General features: G+C 43.3%; 1 protein-coding gene across 1 annotated transcript in view; it reads left to right on the forward strand.

Moving 5' to 3' along the window:
- Positions 1-6222, forward strand: part of SYTL1 (synaptotagmin like 1) — a 29933-nt gene extending 23711 nt beyond the window's left edge. The window contains exons 13-15 of the mRNA XM_069971635.1: positions 2744-2843; positions 3157-3362; positions 5921-6222. Coding sequence (XP_069827736.1) covers positions 2744-2843; positions 3157-3362; positions 5921-6057 — 443 coding nt within the window. The 3' untranslated portion in view covers positions 6058-6222. The remainder of the gene's footprint in view (positions 1-2743; positions 2844-3156; positions 3363-5920) is intronic.
- Positions 6223-12056: the final 5834 nt, after the last annotated feature.

A 12056-nucleotide genomic window follows, 5' to 3' on the forward strand; every position in this document is an offset into this window, starting at 1 on the left:
GTTTGTAATTAGTTAAAAGAGACTTTTAGTTGTACAGCAAGAGTAGGTTCGGGTTCCTGTGGCTACAGACTAGGGGCCTATTCAGACACAGTGGTTCAGCTAGGGCTGTTAGAGAAAAGTTCTGAATCCATGGGAAATGACCCCCGCCTACACTACCGTGTGGGCATGGAATGACACACGATCAGGGAGTTCAGGCCACCTAGTGGGAGAGCTAGTTGTCCAGGAGACCGCAAAGAGACACGTTAGCAACTTGCAGTAAAAGACTCGGCCTTTGCATTTAGCTAAACTACTCACAAGTTTGGTACCTCAGTTAGGCTGGATCCACACTTGCGTTTTTGCAATCCGTTTTTCTCATTTTTTTTTTTTTTTGCAGCAGTGTGTGCATCCGTTTTGATCCATTTTTCCATTGACTTCCATTTTAAAAAAATACGGATCAAAATGGATCTGTTTTTTTGTTTTATTTTTAAACAGGCATAGAAACAAAGTCAATCTAATTTTTGATCCGTGTTTTTTTTTTTTTTTTATAATGGAAGTCAATGGAAAAACAGGTCAAAATGGATGCATCTGTTTGTTTGTTTTTTACAAAAAACGGATGAAAAGAACGGATTGCAAAAACGCAGTGTGAACCCAGCCTAACTTGTGGAATCCTTCGGAGGTAACAGAAGAGAATACAGTTCCCCAGCATGAATAGGTTAGTCCCGTCCCTCACCACAGTCCCACAACGTGGTGCTCTAGCCGGACATGTCTAGGATCTAGTAGTCAGAAGAAATAACAGTGGTCCTGCACAGGACTCCTGACAGCAGGAAGTCTATCTGATTGGGCAATTGACTTAGGATAACCCTCTTTGATAGGTTAATACTCCTGAGGTAGCCAGCTCAGGGATTGGTTAGCAGAAATCATAAGACAGTGGCAGAAAATACACAATCAGTAATAGAGACATCAGTTAACCCTTGTACATTTAAGCAGTGTAATAGAACAGTGACATCTGGTGGCGGTAGTTGCATACTACAGACTTCAGCCTCAGAGTTTAAAGGGGTACTCCGGGCCAGCTGTATAATCGGTATCTGGCCTGGGAGGGGGTGGAAATAAAAGGCTCCGGTGACTTACCTCCCTGGTTCTCTCAAGCCGCAGCTCAGGCCAGGAAGCGGCCACGGGACGGGAGTACGGGACGGCGTGATCCGGGAAGCGGCGCTGGAACCAGGGAGGTAAGTCACCGAAGCCTTTTATTTCCACCCCCTCCCTGGCCAGATACCGATTATACAGCTGGCCCGGAGTACCCCTTTAATAACACATATGGTACCTACCTATACTTGTTTAGAAAAGACAGTGGACCCGCTCTGGGACACTGCACTATCTATCTATCTATCTATCTATCTATCTATCTATCTATCTATCTATCTATCTATCCATCTAAGGTGTGGGTGCAGGTGTGACAACACAAAAATGCCTGTACTCCCATTTAGATAGTGTGCTATCTGACCTTCTACCCAACAAGTTCAGCGAGTGCCAGATTGGGTAGTACAAGCCCAAGGCCTTTACAGCTGGGTGTAGCAGACTTTCCAAGACTTCCCACAAGAGCCAGAGCGTAGTCAGTAGGATACGTCAGCTTCCAGCTATTTGTCCCACTGACAGTCAGTACCTAGCTGTGGTTACTTACCTGAGAATTGGTGAGAAGGATCCCAGGTGCAGACAAGGTTTCTCATAGGATTGCTACCCCTCCTGAGCACTGCATACTGGGGAGGGTTACTGGCTTGGAAGAATCTGTTAAGTCTCTAGTCCCTGACATGGGTCCTGGCCTGGACCAGGCCTGGCTTCACTGCAGCAGGAACTTTCTCTCTTTCTGGCCGTATCTCTTTCTCGTAAGCTCACTAACAAAGACCTCCCACCAGGAACTGACCTCCCTTTTATAGGGGGAACTAAGCCTCACAGAGATTGGTGGGGTTGTGGAAGAGAGGAGAGAGAAGAAGTATAATAGGTTGGAAAGTGAGGGAAAGTCAGCTGTACCTGTGATTGCTCAAAACAATCCTTCATCTGTGCTCAATAGAAAAGGCGTATAAGGATAAAGGAGAGAGTGACATCTAGTTGAGAAATGGAAATAAGCACCTTCATCCCCTTTGAGTGATACCACCAGGGTGGTATAGAAAGTTAGTGGACCACATGTACCAGGATATTACTATCTCCTATCTATCTATCTATCTATCTATCTATCTATCTATCTATCTATCTATCTATCTATCTCCTATCTATCTATCTATCTATCTATCTATCTATCTATCTATCTCCTATCTATCTATCTATCTATCTATCTATCTATCTATCTATCTATCAAGCTGAATTAACAATTTGATGAAACTGGCTTTCTGGGACAGTACTTACTGCAGCAGATCAACCTCTTTGGCAAGCAAAGGTTCCCCTAATATGCAGCGATTACAGAGAATCAGAATCACTGTATATATTGTGTGTCTTTTAGAGATGAGTGTGACTCCAGCATGATTGAGCCCCCTCACTCAGCATTTGTCTACTGATGGCTAAGTTGGATGCAGCCCTAGGTAGCCTATGGCTGTATCCATGTTTTCCAGGACTCCTCAGGGCTCCATCCAACTTCACTGGCCACCAGTATACAAATGCTGAGTGAGGGAGCTTGAGCATGCTGGTGTCACACTCATTTCTTCATATAGGAGTTCAGGTTATGAATATTCATTGCCTTTTTTTATTACATTGCCACATTTTTTCTTACTGGCAGGTTTAGGACTTCCACCTTCGGGAGAGCTGCACGTTTGGGTGAAGGAGGCGCAGCAGCTTGTTCCTCATAAAGCTGGAAATATCAGCTCATTTGTAAAATGGTAACAGTATGGTAACCGTAGAGATTATATTTTCATTAAAGCTGTTGCAAAACTACAACTCCCATCATGCCTGCACAGGCATGATGGGAGTTGTAGTTTTGCATCAGCTGGAGAGCCAAGGTTCCCTACCCCTGCTTTAGATGATCATCCGGCCCTGGTGAAATCAGTCGTCAGTTCTAATGTGTACAGGGACCCTTAGTCTAATGTTGACCCGTATTTTGGGGTCAGGCTTTACAGAGTGTTCACATTTGGTGTCATGCGTAACTGTATTAGCCGCCTGCGTGACACTGACTTCTGTTATACCTCCATATAGCTGTGTGCTCCCAGATGACAGTCCATCAAGTATTCAGCGAACACGAGTAATTCCACGTAGTTTACGGCCAATGTACAATCACACTATGGTATATGATGGTTTTCGGAAGGAGGACCTGGCTGAAGCGTGTGTAGAATTCACAGTCTGGGACCAAGGAACTATATCAAGTCGACCCCTTGGAGGAATTCGTCTCAGTTCTGGTCGAGGTAGATCCATTTTTTTTCTTCTATCACTTGAACAGAGTTCACATGTGGTGGCACACCCCCGCGTTAGTGTGGAGGTGACACGGCCGGTCACTTGCTAGGTGGCGAGGTGTGACGCCACTCCGGTGGTGGTTGGCCGAGGTTGGCCGAGGACCTTAAGAGGTTATTACGTGACACCAGTGCCGGCTGGGCTCACAGGTGTGCTGGCACGCCTACTTTTATTTTAGAAGGCCGGTTGTACCTTGTTCCCCTGTAGTCGGTGTCCTGCCGAGTTGCTATGGGGTCCCTTGGGTTAGTGTAGTCATGGATGGCCAGAGTGGTGTAGTGACCCTCCCGGACTATCGGAACTGCCACCCACAGAAAGGGGAAATGTCCCAAGGTTGCGGTGTGTGCTGTGTCGGTGTGAGACAAAGAATCAGAGTCTCTTTATCTTAAATAAGCCTGTTTTTACTGAAGAAGTTCTTGTATGCATCAGGTTATACAGCTAGAAAGTAGAAGTTTCTCTTTAGGAAGCACTTGATAATACACTTGATAGTACTTGTAGACGAATACTTGACAATACAATAACCAGATCTGAATAGGAATGTAGTACAGAGTACAGTCGTGCTGACTGAGTAGCGTGTTGAGAGATACAAGGAATCTGAGTAGCAGAGGAGGATGCCTTTAGAGTCTCAACCCAAGTAGCAATTTGCTCTGCCGGGATGTTGGAGGATGAGGTAGAAAAATACTTAGAAGAAGAAGAAGAGAATACTTGTGCCAGTGTATTGACCTCTAGGTCTTCACATCACCTAATGCCCACCAGTGTCGGGTGTCCCGTCCTATGAGGGTGACACAAGGCCCCAGACCTTGTTACCTGGGATGAGCGAAATGCTGAGGGTTCCCTGCTGACAACCGCGCTGCGAGGCCTTAGCAACTTTGCTCTATCCGGATCAGTTCCTAGCTTACTGCTATCTGTGGATACTGTCCTGCTCTGTGACTCTGCTAGTCCACGGCGTGGGTTGAGGTTGTCTCTGACTTGTCCTCTCCTGTGAGGGGTTTAACAGTTCACTAGTGTTGTGTTGCATAAACTGAGGAGAAACTGTTAGCTGTGTCTTGTCTTGCTTCCTACCCATACAGAGTTCTGACTAAGACTGACTTCTTGAGAGTAGGGGGACCTGGCAGAGGGCTGCTAGCTAGAAGCACATCATCCTTACACCCTCGCTAATATTTATTTTCATCCATTAGGTACCAGGTTGTTAAATTTAAAAATCCCAAAATGTCCCCTCCTTGGAGAACTATTTAACAGATTATTATTATTATTTATGTCATATATCAAATATAAAAGTATTATAGTGTCCCTGTTGTTATAACTTTCAAAATCTAAATCAACAGTAGATGTGATATAAAGCAGTTGTCATGCCTTATAACAAAGCTATACTTACTGTATCCAGGTCCAGTCTCCTGAAGGCAGCTATATAACAGCTATACTTACTGTATCCAGGTCCAGTCTCCTGAAGGCAGCTATATAACAGCTATACTTACCTGTATCCAGGTCCAGTCTCCTGAAGGCTTCTATATAACAGCTATACTTACTGTATCCAGGTCCAGTCTCCTGAAGGCAGCTATATAACAGCTATACTTACCTGTATCCAGGTCCAGTCTCCTGAAGGCAGCTATATAACAGCTATTTTTACTGTATCCAGGTCCAATCTCCTGAAGGCAGCTATATAACAGCTCTACTTACTGTATCCAGGTCCAGTCTCCTGAAGGCAGCTATATAACAGCTATACTTACTGTATCCAGGTCCAGTCTCCTGAAGGCAGCTATATAACAGCTATACTTACTGTATTCAGGTCCAGTCTCCTGAAGGCAGCTATATAACAGCTATACTTACTGTATCCAGGTCCAGTCTCCTGAAGGCTGCTATATAACAGCTATACTTACTGTTTCCAGGTCCAGTCTCCTGAAGGCTGCTATATAACAGCTCTACTTACTGTATCCAGTTTCAGTCTCCTGAAGGCAGCTATATAACAGTTATACTTACTGTATCCAGGTCTGGTCTCCTGAAGGCAGCTATATAACAGCTATACTTACTGTATCCAGGTCCAGTCTCCTGTAGGCTGCTATATAACAGCTATACTTACTGTATCCAGTTTCAGTCTCCTGAAGGCAGCTATATAACAGTTATACTTACTGTATCCAGGTCCAGTCTCCTGAAGGCAGCTATATAACAGCTATACTTACTGTATCCAGGTCCATTCTCCTGAAGGCTGCTATATAACAGTTATACTTACTGTATCCAGGTCTGGTCTCCTGAAGGCAGCTATATAACAGCTATACTTACTGTATCCAGGTTCAATCTCCAGAAGCTTTTTAGTCTTGTGCTGGTTGAAAGAAAGAGACTAAACACAGGAAGTCCAGGTCATCTGCAGTCACAGAGAAGTCATACATGTAACTGATGGACACATTGAGCCCTGACTCTCTGGCCGGGACTTCATGTGTTTAGTCTTTTTGTTTTAATTTTTTTTAGTTATTTCAATGTTTTAATAAGTAATAATTTTTTTTTAATTTCTGTATTTCAGGAAGCAGTTACAATGTTCCAGTTAGCTGGATGGATTCTACGGAACAAGAAAAAACATTCTGGGAGACGGTCATAAAAAATCCAGGAGAGTGGACAGAAGTGACACTGCCGCTAAGACAGAACCTCACCCCCCGCTAACAGCATGTCCTCCAAGACCTACCGTTACCTCAGCTAGGATCTGCAAGCTGGCCATAGACATTAGATAGATGACTGTGTAGAGTTCCTCAGCTTGCTACTGTCCCCTCCCTTATTAACAAGCCTTACTGGATTGGCTGGTGGAGGGCGGAGAGACGAACAGCTGACGCCTTTGCTCACCCCATGGAAAAACTTGAAGTTCACCTAAAGAAAATCCACTCTAGCTAATCCTAGCGGGATCTACTGTTGTCAATGCTTCCAAAGGCGCCCATACACCCTAAAGTGGACGATTTCAAACAAAAAAGCATTATTTGTTGGAATTTATCAAGGAACAATGGTTTTAGCCAACCAGTAACCGACTGATAGCGTCTGAAAAGGAATCGGCTATGTTGGAAATTTTCTGGCAATACAGTAGTAGAAGAAAGATCTTTCATTCACAATATTCTTAGAAGGTTACCAGAATATTACCAGGATGTTCCAAAAAATTTTACGCAAACATCGTTCGATAGACAACTTCTACCTTAAAGGGGTTATCCAGCATTAGAAAAACATGGCCGCTTTCTTCCAGAGACAGCACCACTCTTGTCTCCAGGTGTGGTTCCCAGTTAAGCAACATTCACTTCAATGGAACCGAGTTGCAGAACCCCATACAAACTAGGTGGTGCGGTTTCTAGAAGAAAGTGGCCATGTTTTTTCTAAAGGTAATGATAGACTAACAGATTTGTGGCTGCTAATGAGCTCCGGTCAGCGCTTCTACATGGCATGACAAGTCGAGCAGCCGGGCTGCACAAACGATCCTTGTATTGTTCGTGCAGCCCTTGAAACTGACAGCACATATATGTATATTTTGGGGTCTGGGATATATATATATATATATATATATATATATATATATATATATATATATATATATATATATATCCATGCTGTACAAGCAACAGTACATAGTTAAACCATCAGCGCTGCTTGTGATCCGGCGTCTGGGTCACCGATCTCTGACCTTTCAGATGAGGAGAGGCCTGAGGATACAGCAGCAGCCGGACTGGAGGACTAGAGACCCAAATGCTGGATCAAAAGCAGTGCGGATGGTAAGTATACACTGCTGCCGGTGATCCAGAAACTAACAGAACTGATATATCCATATCCCAGAGTACAATATATACACATCTGTATAAGATAAGAAATAGAATTAGGATGGAAAAGGATATATGCACTGATAAACTGCAAATAAAAAAATATTAAATGTTAAACTTTTTATTGTATAAAAAAAATTTGCGTAGGGCCCTTTGCTGAACAAGGGGCCCTATGGAGAGGCGAGGGGTGGGAACTAGAATCCAGAACAATCTATGATCTACAGACTCTAGCCCCCTAGAAATTTTTGGTTTTCTATAAAACTAGTTTCACAATCAGTTTCGCTTAATATGGAGATCAGTCTCCTCACATTCAATAATATGCATCCTCAGTAAACTCATTTAATTTCCCTTCCTCTTGTCTGTTGCTCCTTTTAGGATCTCTTATACACCGTAGACCTATTACTTATGATTTTTTTTTTTTTTTGGAATAATATTTTTCCCCACCTGAGCACGCCCACTACAACCACTCATAATCTACATTGACATTACACTCTAAATTCCATTTATGGAATTGGTTTTATTTAACTTTATATTATCTCCGTTGGTATTTTTATTTTATTTTTAATCTAATCTATTTTATATTTTTCTATAAAGCATGCTCTCTACAACATTCATTATTGAGTGCATATGGATATAATTTTACGTAGATTTATTTAACTAGCCACCAGTACAATGTATATGTATACACTATGTTATATCCTGCATTAACGTTTTGGGGGTGATCTATGCTGCTTTTTCATACACCCCAAGAAAGTAACTCCGGTCCATGGATCCCTACTTCGAGGATTTTAGGACATAAATAACAGTAGACATCTCTGCAGATTTGATTTTGCTACTGAGGAAGGAAATAGGATTTCCAAAACTCGTCTAGCCTGCACTCAAATCTGAACTCAACAGATTTATCAACACCACCAGGTCTCACTAAGACGTCTACATGTAAATCTATGAGCTCTCACACTGTTGTGTTTATCATTACAACCAAGGCTGTGCAACCTTCATGCATATATTGGGAGTTTTTATTGTATACAGTATATTTTATGTGAATCATTTTCTTTTTGTTCAGCAAAGGGCTCTATGCTAATTTTTATATACAATAAAAGGCTACCTTATCTATATTTAAAGGGGTTCTCGAGCGAAAAGTTTTTTCTTTCAAATCAACAGGTTTCAGAGTTATACAGATTTGTAATTTACTTCTTTTTAAAAATCTCAAGTCTTCCCATACTTATCAACTGCTGTATGTCCTGCAGGAAGTGGTGGATTATTTCCAGTCTGACACAGCGCTCTCGGCTGCCACCTCTGTCTATGTCAGGAACTGTCCAGAGCAGCAGCAAATCCCCATAGAAAACCTCTCCTGCTCTGGACAGTTCCTGACATGGACAGAGGTTGCAGCAGAGAGCGCTGTGTCAGACTGGAAAGAATACACCACTTTCCGCAGGGAATACAGCAGCTGATAAGTACTGGAATACTTGAGATTTTTAAATAGAAGTAAATTACAAATCTATATAGCATTCTGAGACCAGTTGATTTGAAAGAAAAAAAATCTTAAATAGTTTGTCCAGCAAAAAATCTTTTTCTTTCAAAACAACTGGTCTCAGAATGTTATATAGATTTCTCCACTCTTCCAGTACTTATCAGCTGCTGTATGTCCTACAGGAAGTGGTGTACTCTTTCCACTCTGACACAATGCTCTCTGCTGCCACCTCTGTCCATGTCAGGAACTGTCCAGAGCAGGAAAGGTTTTTTGACATTGACAGAGGTGGCAGCAGAGAGCACTGTGTCAGACTGGAAAGAATACACCACTTCCTGTAGGACATACAGCAGCTGATGAGTACTGGATGACTTGAGATATTAAATAGAAGTAAATTGCAAATCTATATAACTTTCTGACACCAGTTGATTTGAAAGAAAAAGATTTTTGCTGGAGTACTCATTTAAGATTCTTTTTATTCGCAGTTTATTAGTACATATATCCTTTTCAGTATCTTTGAGAGCCATCCTAATTCTATTTCTTATTATATACTATATGTCTGTGTGACGGGTACACACTACACACACAACAACCTCAGGTTGATGTGAATATTTTTTTTACTTTTTTGGTATACATATCTGTGCTGTCGGTTTCCTTTTATCGTAATCGGCCGCACACAGCCCTGATTACACAGGAAGATGTGCGGCCGTTTCACCCGTCTTTGGCTGATCGCTCTCACTTTTACACAGGACGATTATCAGTCAGGAGCATTGCTAAAAAAGGCCTTTGACACTCAATAACCCCTTTAAGTAAAATGGTTTTAAATACAAATAGCAAAATGGCCACTGCATAGGATATTGTGCACATGTGCTCAGACTGAACCACATTCTACCCTCAAGCAGTTTAACTCAGGGTAGCATAAACTAGTGACAGAGAAGCTGAACAGAATGATGTATCACTTACATTGTCCTGTGCAGCTGATCCAAAGATCTCCTCCTTAATAACATGGACAATAAGTAGTCCTCCCCATTATGTGCATGAGCCCAGTAGTCCTTGATATTCATGAGAAGCAGAAAACTCCGCCCACTAGCTGCTGATTGGCAGTTATCTATCCATGCTGTGTATAGGCAGCAACTGTCAATCAGCAACTGGAGGGCGGGGGGAGGGGTGTTGCAAGAATCCTATTCTCCTGCATATTAGGAGAACGGCTGAACAGAATGATGTAAGTAATACACCGATCTGTTAAGTATTTCTGTCACTAAATTATGCTGCCCTCATTTAAGCTGCAATAAACCTACTGACAGATTCCCTTTAAAGATTAGAAAACAGTTTAAATAAGTTGAATATCACCTTAAAATGTAGCAGATTTCCTAAAAATGATGCAGATCTATTGTTTATTTGTCTCTTTAAATACTTAAATCTAAATGTGAAACTGATCCTGCTTTCAGAGACACTGCCTAAAATGCATTACACATTGTTTAAGGACTTGGAGAAATATACGTTTATTGTATGAGCCTGTCCGCGGCATTGTTATTTGGAAAAGAAAGAAATACACACTTCAACATTATTTGCAGCTCTGAATATTAAAGGGGTACTCCGGTGATTTTTTTTTTTTTTGCAGGAGCATGAACAAGAGCGGAGCCACCATTCCAGTCTGACAGGGCATCAAGGACTCAAGGAACCTGGAAGAGCAAGTGACAGAGCGAGGAGAGGGTGGGACATTATGTGGGTGCAGTTACTTGTGTTATTAGGAATTTCTGTCCCATAGGGTTGCATTGGGCACTTTAGGATTTTAAAGAGGATGTACCACCTGGTACATCCTCTTTAACCTGAACCCACGGATCGATGGGGAAGCCGATGCCGCGGTCGTTTTTTTTTACCGCCGCCCGGTTTCTGTGCACGGCGACATTCGATCGAGCGGTACCGGCCGGTGCTGAAGCACTGGAGGTCGACCGGCCCACCCCCAGTGGGAGGGAATTCCCTCCCCTGTATGACGCGGCTAGCTTAGAATGAATGGAGCCGCATCATACAGGGGAGGGAATTCCCTCCCACTGGGGGCGGGCCGGTCGACCTCTAGTGCTTCAGCACCGGCCGGTACCGCTGGATCGAACGGCGCCGTGCACGGGAACCGGGCGGCGGTCCGAAAGACGGACTGCGGCTCCGGCGCCGATCGATCCGTGGGTTCAGGTTAAAGAGGATGTACCGGGTAGTACATCCTCTTTAAGGATCCATTAGGGGTCATTCCTAAAATGGAACCAAATGAGTTTAGGAAAATACATCGATTATTCTCTCCTGAAAAAAGGTTCCTTGGAGGGGTAGTTCAGCAAAAAAATAAAAATTCTTTCAAATCAACTGGTGTGGTGTTACAGCAGTGGACGGCCAGTCACTTGCTAGATGTTGTAGTGTGACGCCACTCCAGTGGTGGAGATACAGCAGGACCTTATTATGTGGTCATGTTACGCCAGATATGATAGAGTACTTGTAGAAGAACACCTGTGCCTGTGTATTGACCTGTTTAAGTCTTCACACCACCTTATGCCCACTAGTGTTGGCTGAGCCGTACTAATGGGTGACACAGGTCCCAGACCTTGTTACCTGGGTTGAGCCGAATGCTGAGGGTTCCCTGCTGACACCCGCGCTGCGAGATGGAGTTCTTAGGCTTACTGCAACTTTGCTCCACCCGAATCAGTTCCTAGCTCTTTGGCTTTATAGAGGATACTGTCCACGGCGAGGGTTGAGGTTATCTGTTGGCTAGTCCTCTCCTGAGAGATTTAACACTGCATAGTGCTTTGTGTGGGTACTTGAGAGAAAGTAAGTGATCGTGTGCTGTCTTGCGTCCTACCCATGCAGGGTACTGGCTAAGACTGAACTGTGGGGACCTGGCAGAGGGCCAGGGCACTGGAGAGACTGCTGTGGAGAGCTATCTAGCTTGCGTCCTTCCGCCACACTGTCCTAAACAGAAGGCTCTTGCTCCTCCCCCACCCAAGCTAACTTCCTCTACAGCGTGTATAGTGCGCTGTGATTGGGTGAACAGAGTGCAACAGAAGAATAGAGAGGAGAGGTGATAGGAAAGAAGAAATCCTACTGGTTCACAGATTCTCGTAACACATAAACACAATAACCCTTTGCATTCCTGTAGCTGTGCATCTTCCATACATAATACAGCGACATCTAGTGGTTAACTCTTAATACTACCTTTATCATAATAAGACAACAAAAAGTACAGACTTTTGCAAAGGGTGTATATAATAGTAACACCCCTAGTGGGACACCACATCCAGTACTTATTAGCTGCTGTATGTCCTGCAAGAAGAAGTGTGTTCTTTCCAGTCTCACACAGTGCTCCCTGCTACCACCTCTGTCCATTTCAGGAACTGTCCAGATAAGTAGCAAATCCCCAT

Source organism: Dendropsophus ebraccatus, chromosome 5, assembly GCF_027789765.1.
Source record: "Dendropsophus ebraccatus isolate aDenEbr1 chromosome 5, aDenEbr1.pat, whole genome shotgun sequence".
NCBI lineage: Eukaryota > Metazoa > Chordata > Amphibia > Anura > Hylidae > Dendropsophus > Dendropsophus ebraccatus.